General features: G+C 37.5%; 1 protein-coding gene across 4 annotated transcripts in view; it reads left to right on the top strand.

Moving 5' to 3' along the window:
• FMN2 (formin 2) overlaps positions 1-19,735 on the top strand; it is a 389,598-nt gene that overhangs the window by 224,575 nt on the left and 145,288 nt on the right. For all 4 annotated transcript variants that reach the window (XM_054660803.2, XM_054660802.2, XM_054660798.2 and 1 more), the window contains 4 exons: positions 14,784-14,875; positions 15,047-15,176; positions 16,314-16,460; positions 19,618-19,677. In XM_054660803.2, the coding sequence (XP_054516778.1) occupies positions 14,784-14,875; positions 15,047-15,176; positions 16,314-16,460; positions 19,618-19,677 (429 nt within the window). The remainder of the gene's footprint in view (positions 1-14,783; positions 14,876-15,046; positions 15,177-16,313; positions 16,461-19,617; positions 19,678-19,735) is intronic.

Genomic DNA, 19,735 nt, shown 5'->3' with positions numbered 1-19,735 from the left:
CAGATTCACATTTCCCTCAGAAATGCTAGGTTCAACTACTGACCTATTTTAAATCACAGGCCTGTCTTCAATATGTACTGACCCGAAATGAAAAAATAGTCCAAGTTTCTACTTTTTAAAAAGAGAGAGGAAAGAGGAGAAGCAAAAGGATCACTGTTATTGTTGTCCTCAAGTTCTTTATAAAAATAGCTGGAGAATAAATCCTTAATAAATGTAAAAATTTTGGAATACTTTCATGTTCGTTTCATCCTAGCTTTGATCCTTGCCGCTATTTTTCCTCATGTTTTCAGTTCTAAATGTAAACCTGTTTGATAATGGAAACCCTTGTTTGCTTCTCCTTTTATTATGACTTTTTTTGGTTTCTCAGGAGGTCTTTGCTCAGGAGAACATGAATTGCACATCCTTGTGTGTGGTGTTGAATTGTTTGTAAGTTCTCTGTCTGCCTTTACCAGCCATTGTTTTTACATAAATTCTGTTCTTCTGTGATCTGCCTCGTTTGTCTCTTTGAGAACATTAACAAGCCTTTTAGCTTAGTGGAATACAAAAGTGTTTCCTGCGCATTCACTCTTTAATAACTATTCAGCTCTTCTGGGAGGACAGTTTCTTCTGACACACATAGAGTAAACATTTTCCAGTAATTTTCCTTGATGGCAGGCAAGCATTAGGGAAATGGTGCAGTTGGCTAGCAACCCCAGTAAATTTTGCCAACCTGATGCCATAAATGTTCACTAGGCTGTCTTCAAATTCCTTTATTCTGCTGATGTTACAGGAATGGACTTAAGACTAAGCATATTGTAGTTTATATACAAGACTTTCAGGTTTGGCCTGTGTGGTCATATAAGGTAGAGGTTTTTGAATGGTAGCAAACATAATTGTTCTCATGCCTGCTGAAAACCTTGGTTATGACTAAAGCTGGGTCCTAACTTAAAATTATGCATGAACAGTAAAAACATTTGATGGTTTTGATGTATTATGTTTGATAGGGTCATCAACCTTCCCTTCTTACTTCCCATGATTGCAACAACTGAAATTTAACTGGGCAATAAATTTATTAAAGGAATAAATAGTCAACTCTCTTAATAAGGATGTAGAACTCCTATCATGTTTTTCTTCACTGAACTTATTTAGGAACTTGAGTGATTCCAGATGGTATTACATGAGTATTTGGCTCTGAATTTCTTGTTTTCTCACGTTTGCCAACATACAAGTGTTCAAGACTTTCAGGTCCCTGAGGAGCTGTTCAGCCATTGGATATACAACTTTAGGTTGCTATGGTATATTTGATCATTCTTTTGAAAGTTGTCCTCAGTCCTTGGCATTTTAAAATATGAAAATTATTTAATGTAACCCGGAGAAGAAAGATCTGTGGAGCTGTAGTGTGTGAGTCGGTGGACCATAAAATGTAGATCTCTAGAAAAGCTAGTTTTCAAGATGAGACGAGATCAACAAGTAGTATATAGACCACCCATAAACTCTTGAATGTGGAATGTGTAAAACTGTATTTAAGTGGCCCTTTAATAATGCAAAAGTATTTTCCCTTAAATGTGCTGGGAAGTCCCCAGTCCAACACACAAAAGGCCATTTCATGCATAACATATATATATAGGGTTTTTACATACTCAAATAAAATGAGAGAACCTAACCATGAGATCTTTTTTCCCCTCCAATAAATATTTAGAGTGAACCTACTGTGTGCCAGGCACTGTTCTAGGTGTTGGTATTACAAAAATGAATCTTATATTCACCTCTTTGAAGAGCTTTGGATGTAATGTGGATGACAAACATGAAACCTAATAATTAAAGCCTATTGTTCTTAAGTGCTAGATAGAGTTTTTTGCAAAGAGTGGGGCAGTTGCTGAAAAGGCAACAAGGACTTGATCTTCGGGGAGGTAGAAGGATGTTCATAGAGAGGCAGTATCTGGGATTGTTCTTAAATGTTGGTCAATAATATGCTGCAGAGAAGAGATAAAGACCCAGCAGATGGAGCAGTATGATCAAAGGCATGGATGTAAAAATCTATAATGTGTTTTAGTTGAGGAATTTTGTGTTGCTGACAAGTAGTGCCTAGGGAAATGGGAGTCAGAGGAGGGGCAGGGATTGAGACTGGCAGGGATGGATGTGGACAGGTTGCTGTGGGGTAGCAATGAGAGTGAGAGGGAGAAGTCTGTTTCTAAGATGTTTTTCAGGGGAAGACTCAACAGGAAATGTTGGTAACAGGATGTGGGAGACAGGAGACCATACACAGGCTTCTTTCTTGGGTATTTGGATCACCATAGCTGGGATTGGATGTTCAAAATGATGAACAGATTTGGGGACAAAATAGAACGGATGATCAATGGCTCATTTTGTTTTTTTTCTTTCAAGTTTTTATTTTAGACTCATTATAGATTCAGAGGACTTTGTAAAAATAGTACACTGTGTCCCATATACCCAGTTTTCCCCAATGATAGCATCTTATAAAACTATAGTATAACATCAAAACCTGGAAAATTACATTGGTATGATCCGTGGACCTTTTTTAGATTTTACCAATTTTGCATGCACTCCTACTGGGTGTGGGCATCATGTACACACGTATGCACGTATAGTTCTATGCACTTGTGTCACATGTTGATTCATATAATTATCAGCACAATCAAGATGTAGAACAGGACGAGTGGGTGGCTCATGCCTGTAATCCCAGTACTTTGGGAGGCTGAGGCGGGCAGATCACGAGGTCTATCACAAGGTCAAGAGATTGAGACCATCCTGGCCAACATGGTGAAACCCTGTCTCTACTAAAAATAAAAAATTAGCTGGGTTTGGTGGCACGCACCTGTAGTCCTAGCTGCTCAGGAGGCTAAGGCAGGAGAATTGCTTGAACCCAGGAGGCAGAGGTTGCAGTGAGCCGATATCATGCCACTGCACTCCAGCCTGGGGAGACTCCATCTAAAAAAAAAAAAAAAAAAAAAAAGAAAAGAAAAAGAAAAGAAAGATGTAAAATGATTCCATCACCCAAAACCATGACCCAAAAGATCCCTTGTGCTACCCCCTTGTAATTACACCATCTCTTTCTCCATCCCTAACCCCTGGTAGTTAATAATCTGTTTCCATCCCTATAATTTTGTCATTTTGAGAATGTGATATAAATGGAATCATATGGTATATAACCTTTTAAGGTTAGCATTTTTCCACTCAGTATAATTTCCATGAGATCCACTCAAGTGTTGAGTGCATCAGTAGGTCATTTCATTTTATTGTTGAGTAGTATTTCATGGTATGAACATACTAACATTTGTTTAATCTTTCACCTACTGAAAGGCATTTGGGGTGTTTTGAGTTTTTGGGTATTACACACAAAACTGTTACGAACATGTATGTACATAATTTTTTGCATGTCGACTTAAGTTTTCTTTTTTTGTGTGATAAATGCCCAGGACTGCAATTGTTGTGTTACAAGTTGTGTATATTTACGTTTTAAGAAACTGACAAACTGTTTTCCAGAATGGTAGTACCATTTTCCATTCTCAGCAGCAATATATGAGAGATCCAATTTAGCTGCATCCCTGGTATGGTTACTAATTTTTATTCTAGCTGTTAAAATAGATTTGTAGTGATAGTCCATCATGATTTTAATTTGCATTTCCTTAATGGTCAATGAGGATGAACATCATTTCATATGCTAACTTGTCATCCATGTATTCTCTTTGGCGATATGTCTGTTTATGTCTTTTTCCCACTTTCTAGTTAGATTGAGTTGCTCATTTGCGCCACCTCAGATCACCTCTTTCTGCCTTGTTGCTGCTGGGTGGAAGTTTGGCTGCCCACTGGGCCCCCAGATACCAGGTTGATGGGAAGTTGGAGTAGGCCTTGTATTAAGTAGCGCTGCCTCATACCCACTTGCTCCACTTCATAGCGCTGGAGTGACAGTTCAGCTCTTCACTTAACACCTCAATGGGACAGTTTTTCATTTGGTGTTTGGCATAGGGCAGGTATTAAGAGAAAGGTTTTCTGCTCTGGCAGACCACCTTTTTCCTAGTCGTTTGTCTGGAGGAAGGAAACTGGCTTTTCTTTTTCTTTTTCTTTTTCTTTTTTCCATGTATCTGCTGGTGGTTCCAGGTTCTAAGCTTCTCTAGCACCCACTCTGGGATAAATGGGAAGAAAATAGAAAACTCAGGAAGTTCATCACCATGCTGTTAGTGATACTGTGAGGTTGTTGGCCAGTCTGCCTTCTTTCCACCCTTCATTGCTTCCCTATGTTTGTTTGTACCATTATGTCCAGGTATTATTCTAAAAAGAATTGTTAATCAGTAAAAAGTTTTGAATAGGATATACATGCTCTGATTTGCACCTTTTAAAAACAATCACATTAAGTACTTCATAGAACATGTGTTAGAGAGAGTCAGGGATGATTTAGGGGAGACCAATCAGGATATTAGAATAGTTGAGTTGAGGGATGGCGGTTTGGACAAGGATGGTGGCAGTGGAGGTGGATCTGAGACTCAGTGATTCACTGGATGTGGAAGTGAAATATGAGTAGATGTTTAGGATAACCCCCTGCTTTCTGGGTGGGTGACGAGTTTTCCAATTTACTGGAATGAGGATCACTGAAGATTTAGAGGAAGAAAACCTGAGTTGATTTTGAAATATGTTTTATCTAAGATGCTTCTGAAGTATCCAGGTGAAAAAGTTGAGAAAGTCATTGTCTGTCTGGACGTGGAATGAAATTACAGACTTAGAAGGGAAACCAGAGCTAAATGTATTTATTATATAGTGTGGTGAGGTATAGTGGTTGAAGACCTGGCAGTGGGGACGGAGTGGGTTCAGCAGAGGGAGGGAAGAGATTCACAAGAAGAAGATGTAATGTAATCAAAGGGAGCAATATTAGGATGCAAGGTTGCCTAGTAAACATAAAAGTATCAGAAGTGATGGCGTTTGTGGAGAGAGGCAAAGGGCTTAGCATTTAGCTACATTATGAAATTGGAGAGAAAATGAATAAAGGAACTCGTAGAAGTTTGGCCAGCCCAATATTTCTACATTATATCCCTTAGAACACTGGTTCCTTGGGGGATATCTTTCTGTCTGTCTGTCTTAGACACACACAAATGCACACGTTTTGTGAGAAATTAAGTATAAGGAATGCTGTTAAACAAAACTAGTATTTCCAACAGCATAATTTCAAAGAGTGTTTAGCATCGTGAGTCTTCACAACAGATGTGGTATACAACAATTCCTAAGACATCTCAGGGATTTAAGTTAGTGTCCTCTGGGAGTTAGTTCTTGTAGACTGAAACGATGTCGTCTTGGAAGGGACTTTCCCTAATGGAAGTGAAAAAGACTGGGAGAGGGAAGGTTTGTTAGTTGAATGTTCAGAACCTGGAAATTCTTTGATGTGATTAACTAATGTGTAGGTGTGGAGCCACTTTGTTTGTGTATTTGGCCATAAGGAAGAATGAGCCTATTTCAGCATTCGAGAAAGAGTTGCTTAGCACCATTCATAAACTCAGCAGAAATGGGTATCAATTCAATATCATAGCCACCTGTTTCCCCTCCCCCGCAAATGAAACATCTTCCTGCCTATAGCGTTAATGATTTTTTTCCCCAGGAGTTGAAATAGTACAATTCGGTTGCAGAAGGTATATGAGTCTGGGGTGGTGGAGGTTGAAGTATTTGGTGAAATCTGCGATGACATCCAGGAATCTGAATCTGCACTGGCTGGTGGTGACTGGTGAAAGCATCCAGGTTAGCAGCACCTGGGGTGTGTTTCATTTATAGGCAAACACAGTAAATCTTGAGAAAGGAATATTCTGCTACAGATCTGCAAATGATCAGGGTGAGAGTGGGAAGGGGTGAAAGGAAGGAGCAAAAAGATAGTACTTGTAGACTGAAACGATGTCATCTTGGAAGGGACTTTCCCTAATGGAAGTGAAAAAGACTGGGGGAGAGGGAAGGTTTGTTAGTTGAAAGTTTGGAACCTGGAAATTCTTTTATGTGATTAATTGATGTGTAAGTGTGTAGCCACTTTGCTCATGTATTTGGCCATAAGGAAGAATGAGCCTGTTTCAACAATGGCTCATGTTTGTTCCATGTAAGTGGTAAAGAACCAGGTACTTAGCACAGAAGACAAATGAGGAAAATTGTAGCTTCCTCACATATCTGAAAGAGATTTTGAAATGACCCTAGAGAGTGGACCTAGGACCGATAGCTAAAAGTAGAGGAAATGTTTTGTTTAGTATAAAGAAGCCCATATTTTTGGTGTTTCTGAACACTATTCTTTAAAGATGTGATGACCAATTTAGGACGACAGTGAATTTTGTCACTCAAAGTGCTTAAGTATGGGGGTGGGTGGTTAAGAATTTAATGATCAGCTAGATAGGAAGGTTTTACCAAACATTAGTTCTCAGTGTCTGCTCCATGGATGCCCAGGGATTCCTGCCATTCTTTTTGAGGGGATCTGCAAGGTCAAAACTATTTTCCTGATACCGCTAAGATGGTATTTGCCTCCTTGACAGTGTAAACAGCTGTGCTGATTAAGCAAAAGCAGCGGTAGGTAAAAACGCTGGTGCCTCAGCAAGAACCAAGGCAGTGACACCAAACTAAGTTGTTGCTGTAATTCTTCACCACTATGCTCTCACAGGGGGAAAAAGTCATTTCCTTTGATAGAGCAATAAAAATGATCTATTCTATTAAAACTCAGCTATTTAATATGTGTCTGAATCTTCTGTGTGATGAGGTGGGAAGTAAACATAAAGTCTACTGCATGGCAAAGTATGTAGTTATTTTGATGAAAAATACTTGTGTGATTATTTAAATTGTGAATTGAACTTGTTTTTTTTTTTCATTGAACACCATTTCTACCTGAAAACCAGACTGCAAACCGTGGTTATTCATACCTTGATATTTGCTAGACATTTTCTTGAACAAAGTAAGCCAGTTACTTCAAGGAAAACCACTCAGAGTATTTGTTGCCAATGATAAAGTCTAAGCTCTAAAGCAAAAATTAGAATGTTGGAAGTCTTTTATCTGCCAGCATAAGCTTGAAAGTTTCACCTATACTTAAATACTTTTTTCTGATAGCATTACAGATGATATTTTTAAAGAATTGACTTTATTTTTAGTAATCCAAAATGACATATCCCAGAATTTGGAAGCTCTGTGTAAATCAGTGAATCAATAATTTTTAAATGACCATTCTCACTGCAAGATAGAACAATAAATTTTTATGTAACAGTACAAAAAGTAAATTGATATGGTTTTCACTAATTTGGTGTAGTACTAAAGATTATCTACACTTATCTGAAAAAGCTATTAAAATATTCCTCACTTTCCCAACTACCTATCTGTATGAAGCTAGATTCTTTTCCTATACTTCATCCAAAGCAGCAAATCACATTAGATTGAATGCAAAAGCAGATACAGATTCCAGCTATAAGCCAGACAATAAACAGAACTTCAAAAATGTTAAACATTGCGACTCCTCTAATTTGAAAGAAAAAAATCAAATTATTTTTACATTAATGGACTTTTATGATAATTTTGATTGAATGAATACATATTTGAAACCCTTCTTGGTTTAATACCTAATATGGTAAATATCAATAGCTATACAGATACTCCTCAACTTATGATGGTGTTATGTCCCAGTAAACCCATTATAAGTTGAAAATATCTTTAATAAACAGTGCATTTAATACACCTAGCTTATCTATCAAATATCATAGCTTTCCCTAGCCAGCCTTAAACATGTTGATCACTTACATAGCCTACAGTTGGACAAAATCATGTAACAAAAAGCCGATTTTATATAAAGCTAATATAAAAATTTTGAGTCAAAATTCAAAATATGGTTTTTACTGAAAGTCTATTGCTTTTCCCACCCCAACTTACTATGGTTTAAAAAAATCATAAATCAAACCATAGTAAGTTGAGGACCCTCTGTAATCCTCAAAAACTAAAGCTCCTTGGCATCTTGTATAATTTTTAGGAGAGTAAAGAATCTTGGGTCTAAAATGCTTGAGAACTGCTGTAGTTGATGGCCTGTGCTTCTTTCCACCCCTGAGATTTTTATGATTCTATGATATTATACTAATTCAGTGCTTGCTGAAAGTGTCCACGCAAAGGAATTTCTCTCTTCCTTGCCAGGCGTGCCAACACTCAGGCTTTGCTATGACAGAGAGAGGATTTAGAGATGAGAAACAGATAGGTGTTGTCCCTGTCCTCACAGAACTTCCAGTCTCTGTGTGGAAGATATAAACCCAAAATTCACAAAAATAAATAAAATTACAGTGGCAGTATGCTAGGGAGGAAAAATAGTTGGAAGAGGGTCTTTCATCAAGAAACAGTTCCCTCATGAAGTGACTGAGCATGTAATACATAATGAGCCTTTCAGACTGAGGAATCCACACGTGGAAGGGCACTGTGGGGGATGGAAAGCACTATTGTTCCGTGTCACCATGAGAGAGGGCTTGTGGCTGGCACACACGTTCCTGGAAAAGAGTGAAGCTGAACTGTGGGCCCCTTGGTGTTCCATGGCAAGGGGCCCACATAAATATCTTGCCATTTATCCTTTGCAAGATATTTAGGAGGTTAATTTTTTTGTCTATGTCATAACTTCTCTAAACCTGTTCTTTATCTTCATTGTTCCTCAAGTTCATTTCATAATAACTTGATTTCCCTTCCTGATCTTCCGCCATCCCCAAGAACCCCCTCCTCTTTATTGTCCGTGGCTGGTTCATCATTGTTGAATTTTAGTTCCTTTTCTTCTCTCCCCTTGTTTGCATTCCTCACACATTCACTCTTCAGACCTTTTTCTTTTCTTTTTTCTTTTTCTTTCCTTCCTTCCTTCTTTCCTTTTCCTTTCCTTTCTCTTTCTCTTTCTCTCTTTCTCTCTCTCTCTTTTCTTTTCTTTCTTTCTTTCTCTCTCTCACACTCTCACTCTCTCTCACTCTCTCACCCAGGCTGGAGTGCAGTGGCCCAATCTCGGTTCACTGCAACCTCCACCTCCCAGGTCCAAGCATTTCTTGTGCCTCAGACTTCCGAGTAGCTGGGAATACAGGCACCCGCCACCACGCCTGGCTAATTTTTTGTATTTTTAGTAGAGACAGGGTTTCGCCATATTGGCCAGGCTGGTATCGAACTCCAGAACTCAGGCAATCTGCTCGCCTCGGGCTCCCAAAGTGCTGAGATTACAGGCGTGAGCCGTGCACCTGGCCCAGACCTTTGACCTTTTCACTCTGTGTCATCCTCTTCAACCTGACCTTCCTTATTTATGGGCAGTAACCTCACTTCCAAATTTAGTCACAAAGTTGAGATCATCCATGTGAAAGATCTTTCTAATATTCTTTTCTGTATCAAAATCCTCTGTGTCCTTATTCTTCCCTTCCGTTGTTGTTCCCATTTGTGAGGATAAAATGTCTACTTTCCTACATTTTCTGTCTCTGACCTCTACTCTCACATCTCTGCTGGCTTCTCCTCATCCTCCTTCCTGTTCTTCCTCCTCCTGCCTGTTTGTTGATAGGTGAGCCTCCCCCAGGCTCTGTCCTTGGCTGACTTCTGTCTTTCCTCTGAAGCTTCTTCCTCAGGGTTCTCTTCATGTCTGACTTAAGGACAGCTGATTCCCAATGGTATCTTTTGCCCTCGCAGCTCTCCAAATGTTCCAAGTTCTCTCAAGCCTCACTGTCATGCTACCATTACTTAGTACCACAAAAGGAACACCTGTCACACTGTTTCATGGCAGTTTATTCTTTTGTCTGCCTCCTGTTTGGGCTGCCTGAAGGCAAGAGTTGGGATTTGCTAGCCCTTGTTTTCCCCCTTACCATAATAGTGAGTTGTGGTCCGCGAGTGATACTTCTTTGATGAATTGAATGCACCAATTTCAAGCCTGCTTTACATTCCTACCACTTTAGAGATCTCCCCACCTGGACATTCCAACTGGGTAATTTTTCATTTGCTATTGATTTATATACTATTCTGGTGAAGTTACCTTTTCCAGAGCACTGTCGGATTGAATAGGAGAGGGCATTATTTGAAAATTGGCACTTGACGAAAACGATTTTTAAAAAATACAAACTATGCTACAAGAAATGGTTTAAGGCCAGGCACAGTGGCTCATGCCTGTAATCCCAGCACTTTGGGAGCGCCAGGAAGGCGGATCACTTGAGGCTAGGAGTTCGAGACCAGCCTGGCTAACATGGCGAAGCCCTGTCTCTACTAAAACTACAAAAATTACCTGGGCATGCATGGTGGCTGGCACACACCTGTAATCCCAGCTACCTAAGTGGCTGAGGCATGAGAATTGCTTAAACCTGGGAGGCAGAGGTTGTAGTGAGCCGAGATCATACCACTGCACTACAGCCCGGGCAACAGAGTGACAGAATGAGACCCTGTCGAAAGAAAGAAAGAAAGAGAGAGAGAGAGAGAGAGGGAGGAAGGGAGGGAAGAAAGAAAGAAAGAGAAAAAGAAAAAGAAAAGAAAACAAAAGCAGGTTTAGCTCTTGGACTAGTCCACAAATGACTATTTTAAACCTTGCATCAAAAAAAAAATTGAAAACAAAACTGTAGCTGTACTACGTTATAGTTGTGGGGGTATTTACTTAAATATGAATATTCACTGCATGTCTGTAATTTGTTGGGGTGTTTACAAACTATGAGGGGAATTCTAAGATGCGTCAAAAGCTTTAGGGATTGGCTTGTGTGTTTCTTTAAGATGATTAATGTTTCAAAATGCATGGATTCAGGTGTACCACTACCATCTTTGTGCATATCAATCATCGCTGTGGTTGTAGAATGAAAAGGGATATGTTTTTGAAGTAATCGGTTGAAGGGGGAAAATGAAGGGGATTCATGCTGTATATCTAGGCTGAGGCAGGCAAACAGCTTGAGCCCAGGAGTTTGAGACCAGCCTGGGCAACATGGCAAAACCCCGTCTCTATAGAAAAAAACAAAACTTAGCTGGAGGGTAGTCCCAACTACTTGAGAGGCTGAGGTAGGAGGACCTATTGAGCCCAAGAGGTCAAGGCTGCAGTAAGCTGAGATCGCGCCACTGCACTTCAGCCTGGGTGACACGGTGAGACCCTGTCTCCAAAAAAAAAAAAAAAAAGAGAAGGATAAGGAAGGCTTCATTTGGCCATATTCCTCCAAAAGTAACATAGGTTAAAAAAAGAAAAAAGAGTGTATACTTATTAGAGTGTATACTTTCTCATATAAATGCACATGTGTATATATGCATACAAACACACACATACAGATTTGATCTTCATTATTTGCAGGTTCTATATTTGCTAACTTGCCTAGTCACTGAAATATATTTTTAACTCCAAAACTGACACACATGGGGCTTTTGTAGTTATTTGCAGACATGTACTGAGTGGTGAAAAATTTGAGTCTCCCAACACACATGTTCTTAACTGAAATCGAACAAGGCAATGTTCTGCCTTTTTGTTTCAGCTCTCGTGCAGTAAGGCATCCTTTTTGCAGTCCATTTAGTACCATGTTTTTTGCACTGTTGTGCTTTTGTTAGTGATTTTGGAGTCTAAGAGGGCCCCAAGCACAGTGTTAAAGTGCTGGCTAGTGTTTCTGAGCACAAGACGGCTGTGATGTACCTGATGGGGAAAAATCTGTGTGCTGGACAAGCTTTGTTGAGGCATGAGCTATGGTGCTGCTGGCCTTGAGTATTAATGAATCAACAGAATATATTAAATGTCTTTAAACATCAAACAATGTTACATATTGGTCAGTCAATGAAAATGTTGTGACCCCAGAGGCTCACAGGAGCCCTATATTTTTTCTAGAAGTAATAGTTCAGTATATGCTGATTCAGTGCCCAGTCCATAAATAGCAAGAATTGACCGTGTGTGTGTACACATGTATGTATATATTTGTGCATATGTGTATATGAGAGTGAGAGGGCCAGAGATTACCTGAGGTGGAGTTAACTAAGCCCCAGAGAGAAAAAGAGAAACTATGTACCCATAGTTGTGGATAACAAGAAAGGAGTTTATGGGGCATAGATAAAGTGACAGTTCCCTCGACTTGCCATAAAGTGTACTGTGAGCCCAGGGCAGCTTTATTTCTTTCTGAAGTGAGCAGAAATGGTCTAATAGAGTACAAGGTATAAAGGACTGTGCAATTAGTAATTCATATGTGCTGAATAGTTTGGGGAGTGCCTCTAGAGTACTAGTAGAAAGTCACTTTGTTCTGAAGACATTGATGAATTTCATCCTTCTCTTGTATCTTTAATTATTACTCTGATTTACCTTAGCCATCTTTTTGTGCTTACAGCTGCCTTTTGATTTGTTTTTGTGTTGTTTAAGACCCAGGGAAATTTACTGTGTCCATGGAGTAGGATTCTGGTCATTCAACCCCACGTTGAGTCTATTCAACAGCTAGATTGAGTGTATATTAAGGTGTCTAAACAAAATCAAACTAAGAAACCTAATTATGTCACCAAACTGTAGCAAGCTGGATTTTTTTTTTTTTTATGAGGTTTTGGGTATAGAAAGGGGTTAGGCTTGGAGATAGTTGACTAACCAACTGCTCTGGTAGAAACTCTTTCCTTTAAAACAATAAAGAGGTTATAGGGATTGGAGACCTTTATGTGTTATACTTTGGTGGGGACTTGTGTGTCTTAAAACAACCCTTGCCTTGTCTGTATTCTTAGCTTTAATGTTCTTTTAGAATATTACCTGAGTCTCTCATTTGCCAGAAAGATGGGTATTGTCATTTTTAAAAGTCTGTCTTGTAATATGGCTTTACATGGTCTTATGATATTATTTATGAGGCTGACTCTCATAGGTAACTGACGAATGAAGTAGTATTTGCTCAAGTAGTAAAATTCTTGAGCAAAGCCACAATTAACTGGAGATAAAAGTAAGATTACTGTGCAATTGAAATTCTAGAAGAAGAGTTTTAATTTTTTGAGTAGCTTGGGATATTTGCAGTGAAATGTACCTCCGTTACTTCTTTGTATTCTTCTGACGCATCACATTCCAAATGCAAAATTTATGAAACTGTCAGAGGATCAGCTTCTCTGGCAGATCTCTCATCAGTTCTTCTCTCGTTAAAAGAAACTTCTTTTGAGACACGTCTTTGTTAGTTAATCCTATCAACTGAAAACCTGCATTTCAAAACAATCAGTAAATACAAAGCAGAACCTAGCTTTGTTTAGGTGGTATCTATCAAGTCTCTTGAAATTTATCAGGCTGTAGCTTCTATAGCAGTTCTTGGCTGAGCTGCTCGTCTATTTAAACAAAAATAATATTGAAAGAATATTAACTTCTGAAGATGACTCAGAAATCATAATATAGTGGTCTATTCTTAATGCATGAAGAAAATGTGATATTTTGGCTCTTTTAATACACCTTTGTGAGTTGTAAAATAATAAAGACAGGACTACAAATAAAAATAATCCAAATATTCTATAAAATAAAGACAGATTTGTGCTTCTTGAAGTCTATAAAATCTCCTACCCTATATTAATATTAAAAATGTACAGGATCTTCTCTCATAAGGAAACACATTTAGAATGACAAATTTTTAGTTTGCGATTATAAAGGGTAACAGAAGACACTTAAGAAGAAAATAGGCATGGAGTCATTTTTGTATCAAAAAGAAAATCCAGGCCAGGCGCAGTGGCTCACGCCTGTAATCCCAGCAGTTTGGGAGGCCGAGATGGGTGGATCACCTGAGGTCAGGAGTTCAAGATTAGCCTGGCCAACATGGTGAAACCCTGTCTCTACTAAAAATACAAAAAATGAGCCAGGCGTGGTGGCAGGTGCCTGTAATCCCAGCTACTTAGGAGGCTGAGGCAGGAGAATGGCTTGAACCCGGGAGGCGCAGGTTGCAGTGAGCAGATGTCGCGCCATTGTACTCCCACCTGGGTGACAGAGCAAGACCCCATCTCAAAAAAAAAAAAGAAAGAAAAAGAAAATCCAGCAAAAGGATCAAAACCTTTTATTTTTGTTCCATGACTTAAATCATTTAATTATATTTTCCCCCAAGTACAAAAAGCAATAAACAATGATTTCCATAGTTAAATAAATACTTTTTTTCTTTAAAAATGTTATGAAACCTTTAGTATCAAATTGCTTCCAAATTCAACTTGACTTCTGAATAAGAAATACTACTTTATAAAATGAAATGCCTGTGTTCTAGAAAGTATTATAGACCGGCAAACTAACAAAGGAAAACTATTGTTTTAAAGCATGCTTGAAAGAATAAACATTTCTCAGATCACTAATGGTCAATAACATTATTTGGAAGATTTGGGGATAATCTGGTTTGCATTAAACATATTTACACTTTATTTTATTTTATTTTATTTTATTTATTTATTTATTTGAGACAGAGTCTTGCTCTGTCACCCAGGCTGGAGTTCAGTGGTGCAATCTAGGCTCACTGCAACCTCCTCCTCCCAGGTTCAGGTGATTCTCCTGCCTCAGCCTCTCAAGTAGCTGGGATTACAGGCACCTGCCACCATGCCCCGCTAATTTTTGTATTTTTAGTAGAGATGGGGTTTCACCATGTTGGCCAAGCCAGTCCTCAAACTCCTGACCTCAGGTGATCCGCCCACCTTGGCCTCCCAAAGTGCTGGGATTACAGGCATGAGCCACCACACCCGGCCATATTTACACTTTAAAATGCCTCATGAATTAAGTCAAGCTTTACTATATACAGATGCTAAGAAACATGAAAATATATAGCGTTTTGCTGTATTCAGATCAGCAAATTTATCAAGATAATTAGATTATTATCTAAGGGATTCTGTTGGCCAGACTTTGAAAAACTATTTGGTTTTTGTTTTTCTAGAGAGCACAGTCAGACGAACTCGAAAAAATAGAAAAGCATGGCCGATCTTCCAAAGACAAGGAAAATGCCAAGTCTCTGGACAAACCTGAACAGTAAGCATGCCTTATAACCACGTAGAGGGCGTCCAGGCTATGGGTGGGCCCGTTTTGTTTGGAAAATGCAAATGCAGTCTCTTCAGTGCATACTTGTTGTGAATGAGATGAGGATAAACATCTGTTTATGTGAATTATATTTTTCTTTTTAACTTGGCTTTATTTCCTTAGGTTCCTTTATGAACTGTCACTAATCCCCAACTTTTCAGAGCGAGTCTTTTGCATCCTGTTCCAGTCCACATTTTCAGAAAGCATTTGCTCAATTCGTCGCAAACTGGAATTACTACAGAAATTGTGTGAGGTGAGTTCTGGTCCAAAGAGAGCTGAAGTTGAGTCTCATTTAATTGTGCTCAGCCATGTTCATATTTCAGAAAAGCATTCTTTTATTTACTCTAAGTACTCACCAAATTTGAAGGATCGCAGTCCCACAGAAGGGAACATTTTATGATTGACCTTCAAGATCAAAGTAAATGTTCCGGCGGGCGCCCAGGGCTGCAGGACCACATTGCTAGAATGTGGCCAATACATGTTGGCCTCCAGAGATTTCTCTGCCCTCTCCTTTTGCCAAAACAAAATCTTCAGTTTTCACGGTCCTCTCAGACATCAGACTTCCAAAGGAATGTAATTTGAAGGCTTTTTTTTTTTTTACTTTCTTTCGTTATCTGGAAGGACCTCTCCACAAATTGTTAATAATTATTCCAGCCAAATAATTTAGGAACAGCCATATGGCTCAACAGAAGACAAATATTCTTCAGAAAACAAAAAATAAATGCTTGGCAGAAATGACCAATGTTAACATTTAAAACAATTTGTCAAATATCAGTAGTACCATTTGTTCTAGTTGCGGTAAATCATTTTGAAAAGTGAAAAGATGTTTTTAAAGGCTCACATTTTCAGAAGAAGTGACATGCAAAGTCAAGTTAAACACAGTGTTTTGAAAGAAATGAGTGTGAGCTCTTTGGGGGTAAACCTAAATTTAGAAATTAATCTCTGAATCTGCTTTTTGGTTTCCTCTGCTGATGCCAAACATTGGTATTGTTCCAGACGTAGGCACCATTAAGACAATGGCAGTGATATTAGTGATGTTATTTTGTAATAGTTCTCATTTGGCCTTATCTAATAGTTATCATATAGCCTTTGTTCCCATATAGCCTTAATAGTTCTCACACAGCCTTGTTTTCCTTGCAATTACATCATAGAAATGGCCTAACATAGCATCCCCCAGCTTACAAAGGCATGCCTGAATGTTTGTGGGTGGTGCAACTTTTGCTAACTTTCGGGATACTGCTCTTAAAATATACCTAATAATTAGGAATGATAAAGTTCGGTTGTGACCCAAAACTCCTAATATAATATAAATAGCTGGCATCGACTCGATGATTCAAACAAAACCTGGTATAAGATATAAGTTGTTTTTTGTTGTTATTCTGTTTTACAGACATTAAAAAATGGCCCAGGGGTTATGCAGGTTCTAGGTTTGGTTCTTGCCTTTGGCAACTACATGAATGGAGGAAATAAGACTCGAGGACAGGCAGATGGCTTTGGATTAGACATTCTTCCAAAACTGAAAGATGTCAAGAGCAGTGTAAGTATTTTGCATGAGTGGCCGTAAGCACATTGAGGAGTCAAGGTTTTGTTTAGTAATGGGTTTGAATGTAAAGCAGTTGTAAAAAATATTTCTTTTATGTTCCTAGGTCAAATGCTTCTTTATGTTCTGAGCTAGAAAAAAGTAATGTCCATCAGATATTTGTGATTTTGTGATTAATGTTTCCTAAAGTGAATAATTTTCATTCTTATGTCTAATGCATAATTATAACTTTTTAATATAAAAACAATATAAAATAACTTTTTATGTTGTTTTAATATAAAACAATAATTTCTTTTACCGTATCTTTCCCATGTCTGCTAATATTTATCCTTTTGGAATCTGAAGGCTAATTATTTTCTATGAATTAGACAGTATATCTCTTATTTTTTTCTTTGTCATGTTAAGCAATGGAGGCCAATAGGTCCATATTTTGAAAATAACACAATGATGAGTAAAATGGCTTGTAAATAAAATATAAAAGGTGATTCTACTCTGCTGCATATGATTTTCTCCTTGATACTGGTGTGTAGGGGGATGTCTAAGGTCTCTTGCAGACCTAATCATTTTTTGGTACTACTTCTGCAGTTGTGTTTGTTTGAAATTAATGTCTAAGCAATTGTGAGAGTGCCAGTAGAAATATGAGGTTAGGAATGATGGTTAGAGTCACAGACTCAAGTCGGAGACGGTAAACTTAAAAAATAAGAGTTACATTTCTCTGATAAAAAAATCATCACACAAAAAAGTAGGATAAAGGAAATTCTGGACATGTTTTTGAAATATTAAGTTTAATAATTGGCTTGTAGAAATAAAAATATGTAGGACTGTCCTTCCTAGATAATGAAATAATTTCCTTCATGGGAGAGAGAGAGACTTTTAAAAATCTTTTCTGCCAGCCAACAATTTGTTTATTGTTTTATATACAGATGCTTCTCAACATAAAATGGAGTTATGGCCTGATAAACCCATCCTAAGTTGAAAATACCATAAGTGAAAAGTCATTCAATACATCTAACCTAGTAAACATCAAAGCTTAGCCTAGCCTGCCTCAAACATGCTCAGAACACTTACCTCAGCCTACAGTTGGGCAAATCATCTAACACAAAGCCTATTTTATAATAAAGTGCTGAATATCTCATGTAATTTATTGAATACTGTGCTGCAAGTGAAAAACAGAATGGTTGTATGGGTACTCGCAGTACAGTTTCTACTGAATGCGTATCACTTTTGTACCATTGTAAAGTCAAAAAATTGTAAGATGAAGCATCGGGAGTCGGAGACTGTGTCTCTGTGTGTGTACGTGTGTGTGTGTTGTCAAATTAATACAGATATTCATGCAATATTCTTTCGTTGAGCATCTATGGAATGTGGACACTGCTCTTCCAAAATCGAATAATTCATAGTCCTTCCTTGGTACACCAGCAGCATATGATTTTTTAATTTTTATAATTGTTCAAATGCTCATGTGTATGATTCACATTTTCATAGAAGTATCTACTATAGAGAGCTGATAAATTACATTTGTTAAAAAAAAATGCTTAAGCCGAGTGCAATAGCATGAGCCCATAATCCCAGCTACTTCGGTGGACTTTTCAAGGCCAACCTGGGCAATACAGTGAGAGCCCTTCTCAAAAAAAAAAAGAAAGAAAAGTCCTTTTCTTAACCTATGGTAATTCTTGAATACTCAGAAACTGCTTGTTGGAGTGAAACAACTTTTGCAAATAACATTGAAATATATAGCATCAATATCATATTTAAATTATAGAAATGAACTGGAAATAGATTCTAGTGATCATATATAAATAAGAGATCATTTGTGGGACTTTTTTGGTATCAGTTTATATATCTTACGCAATCCTCTATTAGGTTAAATTTCATTAATTTAAATAATCAAGAGGTAATCTAAAATAAAAATTTAAATATGTAATCAAGAAATATGTTTTTAAAATAGTTTCACTTGTACTCAGAAGAGCTATGCAAAGTCTTCCTGAATTGGTTCTTTCTCTGTGAAACAAATGTAACTATATTTATTCCTTAGTACTATTTATAGACCTCCATGGACAGAGCTGTTACTTTGATCACTTAGAATTTTCTCTCAGCATGCCTAGTTTTGTTAATTGATTCAGGTGCTGCCAACCGTTTCATTGAATTACAAGTTGGGAGAGAGAAAGGAAGTCAAGTTGCTTAAATCATTTTACAAGCAAATCCTGTCTAATGAGGGATATCTCTAATAGCTATATTACTGACTCATGTCAAACTTGATTATAAAGAGGTTTTGCTCTTTTTACAAATATAGAAAAAATCGTGGTTATATTAAACATTCCAGAGAATGTAGTTTGTATCATAGGGTTTGTTTTTAAAGTAAAATGTATACTTGAGCTCTCAAATTCAGATTATCTACTACTACTTTGGAACAATACAAAAAAAAAGTAAAATGAAAATTAATGCCCCTAAATAAACCAGAAAGGAGGTGAAAAGGTATTTTTGAAGTGTGTTAGATATGAAACAAATTTACCTTTTTTTAAATAGAAATATCCACATTGTCTTATTTATAACCACATGAGTGTTAACTCCTCAAATCTCAATTGCTGATATAACAAATTATAATATTGGAATTGTTAAAAGCTCCCCTTTACTTAGTATTGGAATGGTTAAAAGCTCCGCTTTACTTAAAATGATACTTAGCTTTTTTATTTCCCTAATCTATATGCTAATGAGCCTCAATCAAACTTACTGTTGGAGTGGTATCTGTTAGTCCAGCTATATATCAATGCTAGCAATGTTTAATTATTTCTTTTAAGATAGTAGTTTTAAAACATAAAAAATTATCAAACAAAAACAATAAAAACACAAAATAATAAAATATACAAGACATGAGCTAAATTTCTAATTGAGGGGGGTAACAATTGGAAAGTATTTACAGTCTAGACTTTGCCCCTAAATAGCTGTGCTAAGATTGGAACACTGGGGAGAAAAATCTTTTAAGCCATCAAACTCCTTAGACACCATGGCCAAGACAATTCAAAATGTAAAATTTCACATTTCATTCCAAATGTTCTCATGTATATACATGAATTCACTAGAATCTTTTTTGGTAACACTTTATATTTAATTAGTTAAAAAATATATTGTCACTGACTTTGGTCTTTCTGCCTAGGACAATAGCAGAAGCCTTTTGTCATATATTGTTTCGTATTATCTCCGAAATTTTGATGAGGTAAGACAATTTTTACATCTAGTCATATTCCATTATTCTTTATTCGTTGGATGATTTG

This window comes from Pan troglodytes, chromosome 1 (assembly GCF_028858775.2).
Source record: "Pan troglodytes isolate AG18354 chromosome 1, NHGRI_mPanTro3-v2.0_pri, whole genome shotgun sequence".
Classification (NCBI taxonomy): domain Eukaryota; kingdom Metazoa; phylum Chordata; class Mammalia; order Primates; family Hominidae; genus Pan; species Pan troglodytes.
This window is presented reverse-complemented; position numbering and strand designations above follow the sequence as displayed.